The sequence below is a fragment of the Dipteris shenzhenensis genome, chromosome 24, assembly GCF_047967505.1.
Source record: "Dipteris shenzhenensis isolate YYH24624 ecotype China chromosome 24, Dip_SZ_1.0, whole genome shotgun sequence".
Lineage (NCBI taxonomy): Eukaryota > Viridiplantae > Streptophyta > Polypodiopsida > Gleicheniales > Dipteridaceae > Dipteris > Dipteris shenzhenensis.
The window spans coordinates 17452141-17468627 of record NC_141619.1 but is presented as its reverse complement, the minus strand read 5'-3'; the positions used below and the strand labels follow the sequence as shown (position 1 = coordinate 17468627).

Below are 16487 nucleotides of genomic sequence, written 5' to 3'. Positions count from 1 at the left end.
TACTTTACATAATAAAGGGATTAATGAAACAAAGGCCTGAACTAAAGCAGGGTTGACTAAACCTTGAGCATTAAGTGTCGAGCCGTGGAAAAACTTGCATAGTTGTAGTGATATAAAAACTCGCATCATTTTGTTTTGCTTAACATTGGTGACGCTGATGTGTGTTAACCCCTCTCGGCAAGTAGTGTGTGGCTCTATGGCTCTAGTGTGCAGCTACGGAAGTACAGATCCTTATCTCCGAAATAACTCTTCTAAACTAAATATACACCAGGTACATTAAAAATGCAGTCAACACCATCTACCGTAAAATGAGCTGCTACAGGGACAACAAGCATGATCTGCACTGACAGCAGCTATAAGTGTATTTGCCACCTCATCTTGAAAACTGTGGCAGCCTGGAGTTAGTTGAGGAACATAAACAATGAGGATAACAGGATAGAGGTATATGGCACTCTGACCTAAGTAATTTCAAGGGAGTTCGAGAGGCATGGTGAGGCTGATGTGTGACCCCTCTCGGCAAGTCGTGTGTGGCTCTATGGCTCTAGTGTGCAGCTACGGAAGCACAGATTCTTATCTCCAAAATAACCCTTCTATCTACATTAAACTAACTACACCAGCTACATTAAAAATGCAGTCAACACCATCTACCGTAAAATGATCTGCTACAGTGGCAACATGCATGGTCTGCACTGACAGCAGCTATAAGTGTATTTGCCACCTCATCTTGAAAACTGTGGCAGCCTGGAGTTAGTTAAGGAACATAAACAATGAGGCATATCAATACAACAATTGGAATTGCGTTTAATGATCAACCTATTACCAGGAATAAAATTATCATGGAAGAAATGGCTGAAAAATAAAAGCCATTGCTTGATGTAAATATCCATAGAAACACTAGATTTATGCCAAGAACAATTGAAATGTGAGGCTTGACTTCACAAAGGTCACCCACAAAGCTTCAAGAAATGATCTTCACTATCCATCATGTCCAAGCATAAATTATTCACTCACCTAGAGGAAAAGCATACTCAGTGTTGTCTGAGGCTAGCGCTCAAGATCAATTCAACCACAACCCTCATTTGCGGTAGCCACTCAGGGCCCATTCACCCATAATTTGAGGTAAGCGAAGGATAATCTTGCCAGCAAATTCATTATCGGACTTTGAAACTTCAATAGGAAGCATAACAATATGTATACTTTTACAAACTTTGAATGAACACCGGTACTGATCACTCAAGTCATCCAAAGCACACTGTGAAACGATGACTGAAAAGCTCTGCAAGACCCTGCAATCCTGCATTCAGACAGCTCATGTAAAAGTAGACATGCCAAACATAAGACCTTTTGTGAGCAAGCTTGTCCCATGTCAAGCTGAGTGGTGTTTCATTTAGCTGTGACACTGAACTCTGGCCCTTTTTTCAGCCTGCCTTTTTCACATCCTCTTCAGACCATACATTATCCCAAGCAGGTCCGCTTTCTTTAGATTCCTTGATCATAGAGTTTGCTGCCCGCTCTTGACCAGGCAATAGCAAACCTGGTGCTTTAGGATGAAACTTCGGCTTCGTCTTGAAACCAAGTAGTCGCAGCACAAATCTCGCAAGTTCACCATACAGCAATCCAGCTCGATCACAGAGCTAACATAGCAAGAGCAAAAAAAATCAGTACAGTCGGGATTAGAAAGAAAGCCTACTCTGATTGAAACAAAATATACCTTTGTAAGACTAGAATAAGTCCAATCATACAAATTTAGAAATTTTGTTGTTCTAAAGATCAAAAATCTACAAAGAAAAAAAAAAAAAAAAGAGAGAGAAAATGAAAGAGAAGAAAAAAGAGGTAAACAAAAACTTTTATGAAAAGCAAAAGGAAGACATACTAAGCAAGCAAAACAACACTTATGTCGTCATCAATGCCCAAGCATATGCAGCTATACTGGGTTTGTAAAGACCCACGGAGTCTCTTGGGCAAACCCAGTGCTTACTAAAATACGTCAAATAAACAATAGAGAATGAAAACAAGAAATAAAGAAGAAACGAAGCAGGTGACTTAAGCAAAAATAAACAAGCAAGTCAAGAAACAAAAACTTCCAAAAAAACTAGAAACTCTCTCTCTCTCTCTCTCTCTCTCTCTCTCTCTCTCTCTCTCTTATTTAAAACATAAAAAGTTAAATGACACTTTACACTTATGTCTCGTTTCTGCAAAGAGGCAAAAATAAATTTCTAACTTAGAAAGCACAAGTATACTCAAACAAACTCTCTTTAGAAACTAAAAGAAAAACGGGCTATTCAGCTCCCCGCTTTTTGTTTTCAGCTTATGTTCAATCATTCTAAACAAGCCTAAGGCCGAAACACCATAGAAAAAAGACTTCATATCTAAGAATGTGCGAACTTTTTTCATTATTTTCCTTGGATTATACCTCTTGTGTAATAGTAAAGTTACTACATTGAGTGATAAAAGCCTCCTTAGTTGTACAAAGGCGAGAAAATCTATGGAATTGGGAAGAAATGACTCCATATTTTGCCAAATCAGAAATGTTTTGAGTCAATGTGAGGCATTTTTATAATGTGTAAACCACTATATTCAGGTTGTTCACGTTTATCGTATATATCAACCTCCAATCCTATGGTAGATTGAGAAAGTCTAAGATCTAAGAAAATACAAGAATCCCCTCTTGAAGTGCAGTTCAGTTCACAAGAGTCACGAGGATAGATTCCTTCTTCAAAAGCTCTAGCGTCTTTGTACATAATGATTGAAACAAAACGCTGAACAGACACACACCCGCCCCAAAAGACAAAGGAAAGAGAGGAGTAGCCAGCTGAGAAGGCTCCTGTCAATCCAAGGCATTATCTAGCCATTTTCTTCATGAGTTTGAGTACATACCTGAAGTAAAGCTGTAATAAAAAAGTGAAAAGCTTGAGTGTTTTGATCAACAAGAATAGAAAGGCGACCAAAGAAATTCATCGTCCCGTACAACTGCAAACATTTCAAATGTGTAACACGGGATCAATTTCAAGGTCTTAAATTCAAGGTTCTTTAACATTATTTCACAAACTAAGGCATACATATACTAGAATCTACCAGTTCCAGGAACGGAGAACAGAAGCAGACTGTGCTAGCTAAGTTGATTAGGAAACTCATTCAATTCTTCCAAAAGAATAAACAGAGAAGAATCTAGACAAACGTTCAAACGATTCACATTTTCTGAGACCCGTGAGAGCACATACCACACGCAACATGGACTGCCAGAATGTAGGGGGTCCTGCAGGAGGACCCCCTCCAAAAGGGTTGTTCGGATCCCCCTGTCCTTGCTGGAAAGAACCTGGGCCACCCATACCCATACCCATACCCATACCCATGCCTTGACTGCCATACATACCACCATAGGTACCTCCATACATCCCACTGCCATACGAATTCCCCAGTCCATAACCTCCTCCGTACATCCCACCGCTTCCAAACCCATAGCCTCCTCTGTAGTTGTTCCCGTAGTTACTACCATAAAGTCCTCCATATGAGCTCCCATAGGGGGTCATCCCATATGAATTTGTCCCAACACCGGAATATTGACTATAATTCGCCGCTGAATTATACCCTGCACAGCGGATCGAGATTTCTAAGAATAAAATTTTCGTTCACTCTACATTGAAGCAAAACCCTGGAAGACGCAAACCCCCGGGTAGACCAAGCACCAAATGAACGGCGCTCTTACCTCCATAGTTATTCCTCTCCCAAGGCCGAGGAGGCATCTCTCGGCCAACGACTGCTCTATTGGCAGGCAGCACATTTGAGATGTCGCTTTTGTCTCCAGTGTCGACGACTCCCGCAGATTCTACCACTGCAGCGGTATTATTTATCGCAGAGGGCGCCCTGAAGGGAGAAGGACCAGCGCTGGGAGCTCGCTCCCAAGGTTTGGGCGGCGGTGAAACACCTGCATAATCGGAAGGCAAAAGATTGATACATGAGATGAAGGAAAGGCGATTTCTGAAGGAACCCAAATAGGCAAAGCTCGCCAAAAATGATCGAGAAACGAGCGATTCGATTTCTGAAGGAACCCAAATAGGCAAAGCTCGCCAAAATTGATCTACAAGAATTGCTGAGAATCAAGGAAAAGGGAGGAGCATACATACCTGATGAAGCCATGGGGAGGCCTCTGGGAAGAGCAATTGGATTGGAGCAGGAGTTCAGATAACCGCCATAGCAGAGCTTTGTGAAGGAAGAAGAAAGAGAGGCAATCACTTGCTTTGTGCTTTGCTGATTCAAGACGGAAACTTTAACAATATATTCCTTGGTTTCTCCCCCTCATCAAATTATATCTATCTACTACTATTACCTTATTATTGGGTAGGATACAATGAAGGAATTTGAGGTTCTCTCCTTTCTAGATACATTTGCTTTTTCTCATGCCAATTCATTAGTTGTAGCCCTCGCCCCTCCTTTAGAAGCGCACTTGGATAGGGCTTTTGCGTGCCCAAGCAGCTATGAGTGTTCAAATCCCTCCTGGATTAACCCATCTGGAAATTGTATCCCCTCCCCTTCCTCATGTGTGTGTGTGTGGTGTGGGTGAGTTTGGGCCGAAAAGATGTAAGATTTGGTCCACAAGGGCTAACGAGTACTGAACCGATGCTTTGCATGGGCAAAGATGCATGACCGTCCTCAACCACTCCCCATCTCAAGGTGGCCAGCAGAATGATAAATTGCTAATCAATTCACCTTGCATACTTGGATTGGCTTTTAAAATTTTGGTTGTCTTAACACATGGCTCTGAGACCTTCCATCTCCTCCTTTCATTCCATTAACCTTCCATATCCCCTCTATTCCATTGACCTTCTATCTCCTCCTTCCCCTTAAAGCTACCTCTTGTCTTTCCACCTCCTCCCCACTCAAAGCGTCCCTCTTGTCTTTCCGCCTCCTCCCCACTCCAAGCCTCCATCCAAGAGCTCCTTCTTTGTAACACGTGGTGGCGGGCTCTTCTCCTCCAAGCTTCCACGTGTCCTCTCTTTTTTTTCTCATGTCCATGGTTAATAAGTTACATATTACAAAGGTAATGTTCAAAGCTATGGCTACTAGCCATTTAATGTAAGTTTGAAAATTCACATTAATTTGTTCTTAGGACGGAGAGGGACACCCCAAGAGAATGAGGCTTCTAAGTCACCACCTCCCCTCCCAGCCTTACCATTACCCTAAACAGGTTAAATTGTCATTGGAGGACCCCTTTCCTTGTCATAGTCCTTGAATGATCCCCCTTAGATAAATTGCTCCTCCCTTCATGCTTTTCATCAGACATATCACTTTTTTTGAAAAAGGTTAAGATTTTACATTTTGAAGTATCAGATTCCTTCATTATCTCCCCCTTTAAATACAAATTACACATGATGAGACAAGTTACAGTTATGAATAAAACAAGAAAACATATTTGTCATATTGCTCTTCATGCTACCTAAAATGAAAACCCTACCACTTGTACGTGATAACCTATTCCGACACCTCATTTCAAAGGTTCAAAAACTCATGCAAAACAAGCCACACAGGCTTGCAACCAACAAGTGAGAAAAAGTTATTGTGCACAATAAGCACTCCATAGCATAAAGAACTAAGCATTGGATCTACCACTCGACCAATATCCTTGGCTTGGCCTTCTCCTATTTCATTGACCATTTCATTTTGAAAGTTCTCTTCTCTCCATTCGTACCTGCATATGGCTCGATGTCTACAACTTGCATTTCTGCAGGGGACACCCTTTGTTGCCTCCACCTTCTCTTTCTCATCAAGGTCTTTGTATGCCTTCAATCGGATCAAACTTTTGTCAAAATTCTATAAATCAAATCAACTTCTATCGATTAGATCAACCTCTGTTGAACTTCTCTCTATCAAATTGAACTTCTATCAAAACAATAGCAAACCATGGCATCCACAACTTGTGCTCTTGACTGGAAGGGCACTTTTGACATGCACCCCCAACCTAAGATCGAAGAAAGCACTAAAGATGATGATGAGTGCAACTAAAAATGAATATTGTGAACCGCAAAAAGTGTTGTTGCAAAGATCGTAACCTACGAGAAAACTTGAAAATGTGGGAAGTATGACTTCACCCATAGGGAATCAAAATGACCCCAAGCCACAGATTTGCTATCAATTTTTTAGATCTAATGACTTTGCATCGAAAGGAGTAGACTAATAAACATAAATGTGAGCAAAATTGTGTACATGTACTAGAAAAGCTAAGCACATGTGCAAACAAATTGATAGAAATGATCAATAACTGACATGTACATAGACGTTTTAAATTGAAGCAAGAGAGATGCACATGCACATTCATACTCACACAGATACATATCCTGGGGCGCCAACTCCCTTTAGTAAGAAAACCTATCAAAATCTTGAGTATGAGATGAATTTAACAATCTGACATGAGTAGATATTATTCAAATTAACATGGTTGTGTTCTACACTAAAAGGGCTTCAAATATGTCTTTTACACCTTGAAATTTGGGTAACACATGAAAAAGTTACATTAATTTGAAAGGAGATGGGTTTTCATATTTTAGTGTTATTTTTGTTCTACCCCCCCCCCTTGGGCCTCACATATTATGAAAAAGATGTAGAAATCTTAAAATCTTGCATAGTTTTCAAGGTACATACCTTATATTTTGTGGGAGGGGAGACATGAAATTTTCATATTTTTCCCTTGCATATTTTAATTTTTTAAAGGAAATCCATGCATATTATATATGGACCTTGTCCACCCATACCTTGGATTTTGGATGAGGTTAGTAACATATTACAAATTGAGTTGGTGCCCCAGGATACATATATTACCTTCTAGAAAAAACATTACACATTTATACTTGTGCATGTTCATTATTGTAGTACCAATGTTGGACCTCAATCTCCGCTACCACGTAAACACAAAACACAACATAGTAGCGTGGCATTCCGCCACTAGGAACGGAGAAGATTCTGTGGGCTATGGAATGTACCTCCACGAAAACAATCTCCTTCTAATAGCAATGTTTTTGAAAGGATGCCTCATGATGGAAACGTCGATAAGGATTCGCATTCGCCTACGACTCCTTAAACTAGTTAAACTCGCTGAAGAACCAAGTTTCAAATCCTGCGCTATTAGGATTCTTTCAAATGGCCTAAGATATCCCTTTCTCTTTCTACTAAAGAAAAAGAAGAAGACTCTCTGGCGATAAAGAATGTGAAAATGCCTCAGCCCACACTCTAGACATATAGAGCAAGTTCTTTGGGAAATCTCCCAAGGAATGTGGCTCTCTAAATTAAACTATAGATATGAATATGATCAAGAGAGAAAAGCAAAGAAAGAGAGTGGTCAATGCAGAAACTAAGGGACCATATGAAGGCGATGGGAATTATCGAATCATTAGGTGCTGGAAGGATGCAACTGCTCTTGTTTAGCCAATATGTGATTTGTTCAATCAACGGCAGGAATGAAGCACCAAGTTTATTCTATGCATTTAAAGCTCCATCTAATTAAGAACTTATCTTCTTGAACTAAATTGAGCATTAGCAATGGTACGCCATCTCCTTTTTTCTTATCATTGTATCTGCACTGTCTAGGATCTACTAGATTTCCTTATCAATTCTTTACACAAGTACAAGCTTTTAATGCTTTTGAGTCTCTCTTGGATTTGTACATTTCATGCACATTCTGTACCGTTCAGCAAAATCAAAGATTCTTTTCAAACCATGGTGATCGAGTTTTATAATATTGTCACTTGAGTCATCCATTTCTTTTAAACATGTTAAACAAACAATCAAGTGAAGAGAATTTCCATAACATCCCTTGTGCTTGGGTTGCAATCAACCTTAGTTGCATGTTTGATTAGAGGAACCAATGAGGTATAAAAGAGCCTCAATAAATTGCTCGGGCATCCATTGAGCATCATCTCTTGAATGGTTCTTATATTTCTTGTCCATGTAGCAATTTGCTCATGATCCATGATCCATTCGAATTCAAGTATTTCTTCTTCATCAACTATGAGTGGAGCATTTGTTTAGCGAGACATGTAAACATGGTTCCTTTGAATGGTTTCATCAAACTTGCATGGCATGCAATATGGATTTTTTAATGATTTGGTAATTCAACTCTATAAGAAAGTTAGTATTTGAATAGCTTTGTAGGGACCATAAATTGTTGGAGCCATCTATTGGACAAAATGAGATCACATGATGGCGACTAGAAGCTAAGGCAATGTGTCGAATAGCTTTATATGATAGCAAGTACATGGTACCTCGTTTTATAGGCAAAGGCAACCTTATCTTCTCATGCACAGACATGTCAATGATAGGAATCTCACTCACATCGTAGACGATGTGTTACATACACCTGACGACCTACTGAAGTAGATATGTTCACACTAGCGCACTTACTAAGCCACGGCTTTTTAAATGCTAACACACAAATCTAGAACCATGTTCTCCGAAGTACCCAAACGGAGCAAGGGCGGTGTGACCCAACACGAAAAATGTAACCAATTTCCAACACCACAATATTGCAAAGAGGTGGCCTTGCTCTGCACACCTCACATGCCTAGCTATCCCCTCAAGTGTCTTGTGACCAATAGCTAAGATCATCACTTAGTCATCCCCCTGGCTCCTAATTCTAGAGCTTTTCATATATCAAGGATTATTTCATCACACACATGAAAAAGATACAATCAATTTAGGGAGACTACCCAAGGCCCAGTACCCCGATTTGACTCAACATAAAAAGTTTAGAATGTGTCAACCTCATGGAGAAATAAGAGGCTTTTGACCTGGGCTATCATAGCATGGATTTCCTCTTGGTCTTTACAAATTCTTTGATCATAATGAGGTTGCATGGTGATTAGATTGTTCCAAGTCCTTCTTTTTGAAACAATCTACTTCCTTGTGCCCAAGCCACTTGCGAAACCAAATTTAAACTCTCTATTGTAGTCTATTGACTATCAACAATCAAATGGAAGAGGATCCAGCGTCTACGTTTACTTTGGTAGATAATCTACAAAAAAGGCAGCTTCATTATTGCACTGATTTGGAAAATAAAAGCTAGTTTTCCTTAAGGTGGCAGATCTGATGCAGAGCTATGGCATCTCTTCCTCCAATAATATGGTAGCAAAAAATATCAAGTGGGGTAGAATGGAGGTGACTGCTTGATCTATAAAAATTGGGCAGTGACAACAAGCATGATGTACGTAAGGATTTCACTTGTAAACAGATGTAGAATTGTGGCAAGATGTGTAGGATAGGACTGATCCTGGGTACTTTAATATCATGTTGGACAAAAGGAGATCATATTATGGAAATAGACGCTAGGCAATGTGGTGAATAGATTGATATGATCGCAAGAACATGTACCTCATTTTATAGGCAGCGAGAGCCTTTCTTCTCACACATAGACATCACGGATGATATCAGTGAAAGGAATCTCGTTGTCATCATAGATGATGTTTACTAGACATGTTCACATTGGCACACTTATTAAGCCACAACCCCTTTTATAGAGTAACACACATTTCTAGAACCTCATTCACACTACTTATCTCTAAAATACCCAACACTACCTTGATTATGCGTCATTGATCAAAGGATGTAATGTCCTTATTCACAAACTGTGTTTTCTTTTCTTATTAGCTTTCTTTTTATATTTCTTTTGGGAAACATTAATTGCACTTTTAACTTCATTAAGGATATTCTCACAATTTCTCATAACCATCAACGGCCTCAACTCTATGGGTCAAATTAGTAATAGGTATTATAGGTAGAACGTCCCTGTAGATTATCTCAAAGGATGCTCTTTTGGTTGTTGAACATTCTGTATTATTACATGTGAATTGCGAGAGGGGAATATACTTTTCCCAACTCTTTTGTTGACTTTTGGATAATATTAGGCATATCCAAAATATTTACTTCAGTTTGTCCATTAGATTCTAGATGAAAAGATGAGGAAAAGTATAACAATGCGCCTATATTCTCAATAATGATGTCCAAAAATAGTTACTTCAGTATGTCCATTAGAGACTACATGAAAAGTTGAGGAAAACTGTAACAGTTTGCCTGGATTCTCAAATAATGATGTCCAAAAATTATTGCAAAACTTGGAATCTTGATGTAATGCTACTATCTTTAGCAAGCCATGATTTACAAAAAATTGCTTTATAAATATATGTGCAGGCTACTAAGTCATAGAGACTTTTATATTAGAGCAAGGTATGCATGTTTACTAAAGCAATCTACTATGGTCAAGATCATGACTTACTCTGGTAGGCATTCATGTGATAAAGTCCATGGATATCTATTCCCAAGCTTGAGTAGGAATAGGTAAAGGGCATTAATAATCTAGGTGTCTAACAAATGACGAGTTTGCAACAAATTTAATCACATCCTTCCTTATAGTTGGCAATAAAATTCCCTTGCTATCATGTGACAAGCAATGCATGTAGAAAATCTACCAATTCTTTCTTTTAAAAATTCCATTACTATCATCTATGAAGTAAAAATCAATCCATCCACTACTTATTGCTAAAGGGTTGAATTATGCATAATCTCTCTTTATAGAAAATATGACCATACAAATAGTTTGGTATAGGATTCTAATTGTTATTATCTAATATAAATCCACATATAAAAAGAGTCTCAATCCTCTTTGTAAGAATTTCTCCTATTCTCAAACAATTAAATCTCTATAGTAGTTATATGATTAATATTTGCACAATAGGTATATGATTGATACTTGGTGTGCAACTAAAGAATTAGAAACTACATTTTATTTACCTAGTTATTGTTAAATTATTAGCCAAAGGCTTTGTATAAATGATGCCTACTTGATATATCTATCAAATATCATTGGCTGAGTCAACAAGGACTTAATGCTTTGTTGATTTGTCTTGATGAGCAATTTAGCTTTCATTAGATGTTGTTTCCACTTCTTAAAGTATGCACCACAATGGTTAATTCTTTACCATACGTGGTTGTTCAGTCTAATAAAAATGCTTGGCTTTTCCAATAATTTATTTCAACTGATGTGCAATAAATGCAAAATTATTAACAAACTTACTATAAAAGCTACATAATCAAAAAAATAATATCTATTTGTATATAACCCAAGGTATCATCCACATAACAATACACCTTATCTTTTTAAATGCACTAGGGTTGCATCAACAAATACAATATGGCCCAAATATTTGAGATTAAGATATAGTTGATTCTCGTTTAAGAGTAAAGGCTAGTTCTAAATGTTTCTTGTGTTCCTCTATGTCTTTACTAAAGACTAGTATGTCATCAAAGAATACTACCACACAATCTTGATTTTTGAGGCATATTCTATCCATCATTCTTTTGCATGCCACTAGAGCATCAGCTAGCCCTAGTAATGAAACTGTATTGTGCTTCCAATATGCAATTAATTGAAAGATACGAAGTTAGCAAAGAAAAATTTAATCCATGTGAGTGATTTACATATTTCTGTGGCACAATAACGAAACCACTAATTTGAAAGTGCCACAAGAAAAAATGTCAATGGAATTATACACTTCTTCGCGATGTCTTGCAGACAAGGTACAATAACAAAAACATTGCATGTCTTTTTTGGTGGTGGAATGGACATGATAATGAGTTTATTTCAATGCCTAACAATGTACTACAATTAGACAACAACTGGCAACACATGAAGTGAGCGGAATACTTTTCAGAAATATAACGTTTTTATTTGGTGATATGAAGACAACCTATTTGCAAATGGCCGGCCAACCAAAATCCATGTATGCTGTAATAGTTTGCTACTTAGACGCTTTCATGGAACGACAGCACGACGTCTTTGCAAGAGCTATAGGTACAGCAGTAGTGACACACCTATTATTCCCATAAAGAAACCTTGCAAACATATTTCGAATGACATGTAAGCACCAAACGATGACAAATGAAGAACAAAACACAATATGAAATACCTTCGACATATGCCTCCCGTGCCGCCGCTTGAAATGCCTAATGAAGTGAACGTTTAGTGTCCTTGTTGATAGGATAATTTTTTAGTAATATAGACTGCTTAGGAGGTTGCTCCCACTTGAAACCATAACAGGAGAACTGCAAACCGATGGAGACTGTATCCCCTTGTACTTCTTCTCTTTGTTTGGCTCTATGGATGCATAGGCAAACATTCACGAATTACAATTCGCAATCAAATCAAACTCGATGAAAGTATGACAATGAGAGTACCTCTCACAACTAACATCACCTCGTTGTCCATTTCTACCATGTTCTTGGCACCAACACCTTTCAACTTTTTTGCATGTCCACATCAATTATTAGAAGCTACTCTAAAAACACCAAAGGAAATACAATCATGCAAGCTGTATCTCCACCAATGAAATCGAATTGGAAGTATAAATTGAATCAAAGGAATATCTAGAAAATGAAAAGAAATCAAGTAGGCCCTTATGGAAGCTTCCAGGGTCCATCAAGGTTGAAGAACCTTTTCCTATGCGAATCCCTGCTCATGATCATAAGGAGACTCCTCCACAACCTCATGCTTAGCCATTAGTGACAGCAAAACAATAGATACAAAAATGCAAACCTGGACTCCTCCACACGAGGACTTGCGAGATTTATAGAGTTGAATCACCTCACCGACGATGAGAACTCCCACAAACTTGCATGCATACCTTCCATCAAGAGCTTTTCATCCAAAAGCATGCTTTTCATCAAGTGTTATAGGCCTTCAGATCAAAATTAAATCCAAGGCTTATATTAGGACACATGGCTCGAGGAGAGGCCAAGAAACCCAAAATTCCCGATAGACAAGAACAAGCTAAACAATGCAAAGACAATGAGAAATATTGTCACTCAAGAACAAGCTAAACAATGTAAAGACAATGAAAAAGGCTAATTTAACGAAGAGATTTGTGTAATTCCCAGTCAATGGAGGTGTTCAACGTGTTGCTGTGATTTCTCATCATCCACTATGTCAGCATTGCTTAAGAAGGTTGTGATTATGAGAAGGCAGTAGACGGATACACCACAAATAGAGTGCTAGGTTGCAATGGCTTGAACAAATTCGACTTGTGGCATCGCCAACTTCTGCCTTCTATTTCATGAGGTAAGGTGTTGCTTTCATTGTTGGTTTTCTCCTTTCTTATGTAGGATCCTATGTTACGGTCGTGGGTATTCATAGGTTCCTAAGTTACCGTCATCGCTATTCTTTATAGTCAGGTAGTTGCGCTTAGCTTTATAAAGCTTCATTTTATGGAGCGATGTTGGCTGCCTCTAATTGTTGACCCATTCTTTGCAGATAGGACTTTTTGCTAGTATACATTTTTTTGAAAGCCTTTACCTAGACATAGATGACCCAGACAATAACTTGCACTCGCATGCATAAGATGATTACTAAACTCGAATGCATCACTGATTAATGGATACAAAGAAGCGCCTACGTAATACAACAAGTTTGATCTAACACCTTCGAATGAAAGCGAATCATACCTAGCACATCATCGGGCTCATTAGGACAGCTTAATTCATGAATCGTGCACAAAATTCAGCATTTCGCTTGTCTAAGTTCGCGGACAAAGTTTGAGCTTCGACCCCATGCAATCAATCCTTACTTGCTTAGCGAAAACTTCTCATTATTTGTACTTATCCAACCAGAGGCCGTTGTAATCTCGCAGTAAGAGAGTCGAGCTGAGAAGGCCATTGATGTAGGAGTTACAGCCAGCGACTCACTTCACCTTCCTCTGTGCAGAATCTAAAAATAAAAGAACATAGGTTGCTATACTTATATCAAAGCAAAAGCCTCTGTCTCTATGATTTGGCACTTGAGGAATACAAAAGGCGCTCGTTGCTCACTTTCTATGCATGCTCAAGAACCCACGGTCTCATGTCATCACAATAGCCTCTTGTGCTTAATTTTGGACTGCTTCACTTAGCGTACAGGGCGGTCATGGAGCTCATCGCGGGCCTGCTGCCTGACAAAGAAGAAAGGTTAGAGAATACGTGAGACGCCTATAGCCTCCTTTCCTCTTGTACTCTTCAACTTCAAGTAAGGTAAAGATGGAATCATGAACTGGGGTATTGATGGATCTAGAGAGGAGGATCCCACCTGATGAGCTCATGAGAATGCAATAGCAAGGAAGGGAATCCCTTTGGATGATGAACGAGTTGTTGTAGATAGAAGTTTTTGCGAAGTCTCGAGGACTGCTGCTAGACCACCTGCACCGGGGGCCAAGGAAACAGATAGGGAGTTTCATAGCAACATCAATGATGATTCGTGATCTTACGCTCGGCACGGACTTATCGAATTTCAGGTATTAAAAAGGTATTAAAAATAAGGGGATAGGGGAGATTCTCAATCAGCTAGCTTGGCGGCATCGTTAGCGGACTCATGTCTTTTTTGGGATTGAGACGAAGAAGACATAAGCTAGGGTGATCCTTTACTCCAAGGCAAGGAAAGGATTTGCTAGTAGTCATGAGATCGAAGAAGCAGAAGAACGCTCGGAACATGTATCTCTTGCAGCAAGAGGGAAAAAGCATTGGCGTGTTGTGCCAAAGAGGTGCGTGTGCACACTCTTTATATAATTTTTTGAAGCATAGAAAAGGTTATCTACGCTTTTCCACGCCTTTAGATCAAGTATAGATCAAGGGCTTATAATTGGGACAAGCGGCTCAAGGAGAGCTCAAGAAGCCCAAACTTCCCCCTAGGGTGCCTAAGGCAAAGCAAGCAAGCAATCCTATAGCGTTGGAGAGGGAGGCGAAGGATCCTAAACACAAAAGATGAGAAATGCTGAAGGAGGCGGATGGAAGCGTTGAGTAGAAGGGCGAAATGGGGAAGGGGAAAAAAATACCGCTAATTTTAAAAAAAAAAAAAAAAAGAGGGAGGGGAGGTTCGGGAACCAGGGCAGGGGAAGGGAAACACAAAAGAGGGAAGAGAAAGGCATGTGAAAGGTGGCACCAAAGCTGGCGACAGAAGTAGAAGGTTCAGGTTCGGCGATGGCGTACCCCAAACCAACCTCTTCTTCTTCCACTCCTTCTTCCCGCCTCTTCTACTAAGGTACACACTCCTTCTCTGTTCTATCTTCTCTTCCCTTCTCTTTTCTAGCTTCTCCCTTCCTAACCCTAACTCCTTTTCCTTCTTCCTTTCTTCTCCCACAGTTATGTCCTCCCCCTCCCCCCTCCCCCTCCCCCCCCTCCCTCCCCCTCCCCTCACCAATTCGCACCGCCTTTGCCTTCAGCCCCCTCCTCTGCACTTTGCTTCCCCCTTCTCCCTTTTGTACCGCCCTTGGCTCCTCTCTTTGACCCTCCCTTTCCCTCCTTCGTTCTTCTCCGACGGCGTCCAATGCCCCTTTTTCTTTTACCTCTCTCCTCTGTCCGAGGGGGATAGAGAAAATGGCTGGCCGGCTTCCCCCGGTTAGTCATTACCATATAAACGGAGGGAATTCCCTCATCGTGAGTGCTCTGCACGATCTGAACACAGTGGACTCCAGAAACGGAGATATCGAGGGAATTGCAGATGGCGACGGAAACGGCCAAGCTGGAGACAGCTTAGATCAGGAGGACGACACTGACTCAGCGGTACGTTGTCTTACTGCTTGCATGACCTTAATCTCTCATTGTATCAACAGAAGGAGCGTCCTTTTCCTACACTAAACTCAACGGCTAGTCCTGAGTCGTGGAGGGAAGTTTTAAATATTTTGGAACGAAAATTGCAGATTCCTTTCTCGTGCCTTTACGAATCAACGTCGATGCGACCAGCAAATCTTGAGTGTTTTGATTTTATAATGATAGTATGCCGTCGTATGGGAACCCGATTATGCCAGCATATTTGGCCTAATTGAGTGTTTAATTCCCAGTGGCAGGATAATATTAGCAATTTGGAAATTGATGCAATGGGATCGCTATGTAAATTTTAAATACGATCTCGTCAACGTGATACCAAAGCTTCACCATTGCTATAAGGATTGCTTCCACGTGATTCGACAAGACACTTCCAAGATCAAACCCTCCACGAGACTATAGGTCAACTCTCTCAACGGAGTCAACTTCAGACGTTTCATCTAACTGAATCAACGCAGAACCCACCCTTCATGTATAATTTTCAGCCTGATTGGTGAAAGCAAAGAGAATGCTCATTGTTGTAACCTTTACATTTCGTGCATTATGCCAAAGCCTTCTGCCACCAGTCTAAGCAGTCTGTATCAAGGGATTTCTTGTCCAACTGTTCAAAGAGCTGGTCAAAGCCTCAAGATGGAGTGCTGCGGTTCTGACGCATGTATTTTAGCAAGATTGTTTAAACTCTGGGTTCTCAGTATAAGAGTGCAATTGGCATGAGTTGAGAGGCTTCATACCTCCGACCTGAATTTGGCTGAAAGAGTCAGATGAAAATTGAGAGGTGAATTTGTATAGTGGAGAGGTTCCATACGTGGATTCTTTAAAATCTTAGAAGTTGGAATTCCACAACACGGCTTTACATTCTTATGTTCTCATTTAGCTAGTCT

At 39.8% G+C, this 16487-nt stretch overlaps 2 protein-coding genes across 3 annotated transcripts in view; one reads left to right on the top strand and one right to left on the bottom strand.

Moving 5' to 3' along the window:
• Positions 1-857: 857 nt before the first annotated feature.
• LOC147886301 (peroxisomal membrane protein 13-like) lies at positions 858-4352 on the bottom strand. Its single transcript, XM_087395923.1, has 5 exons — positions 4125-4352; positions 3707-3925; positions 3222-3589; positions 2878-2970; positions 858-1634 (listed from the first exon to the last, which is right to left on the bottom strand). The coding sequence occupies exons 1-5, from the start codon at positions 4135-4137 to the stop codon at positions 1419-1421; spliced, it is 909 nt and encodes a 302-aa protein (XP_087252049.1). The 5' UTR covers positions 4138-4352; the 3' UTR covers positions 858-1418.
• Positions 4353-14946: 10594 nt separating this feature from the next.
• Positions 14947-16487, top strand: part of LOC147886300 (PPR containing protein) — a 31789-nt gene continuing 30248 nt past the window's right edge. For both annotated transcript variants that reach the window (XM_087395951.1, XM_087395950.1), the window contains exons 1-2: positions 14947-15043; positions 15145-15564. In XM_087395951.1, the coding sequence (XP_087252077.1) occupies positions 15379-15564 (186 nt within the window). In that variant the 5' untranslated portion in view covers positions 14947-15043; positions 15145-15378. The remainder of the gene's footprint in view (positions 15044-15144; positions 15565-16487) is intronic.

Coding starts and splice junctions, on each gene's coding strand:
- LOC147886301 (XM_087395923.1), bottom strand. Junction 3,590..3,706: donor GGAGAGGAATAACTATGGAG/GTAAGAGCGCCG, acceptor TCCGCTGTGCAG/GGTATAATTCAGCGGCGAAT. Junction 1,635..2,877: donor TTATTACAGCTTTACTTCAG/GTATGTACTCAA, acceptor TTGCTATGTTAG/CTCTGTGATCGAGCTGGATT.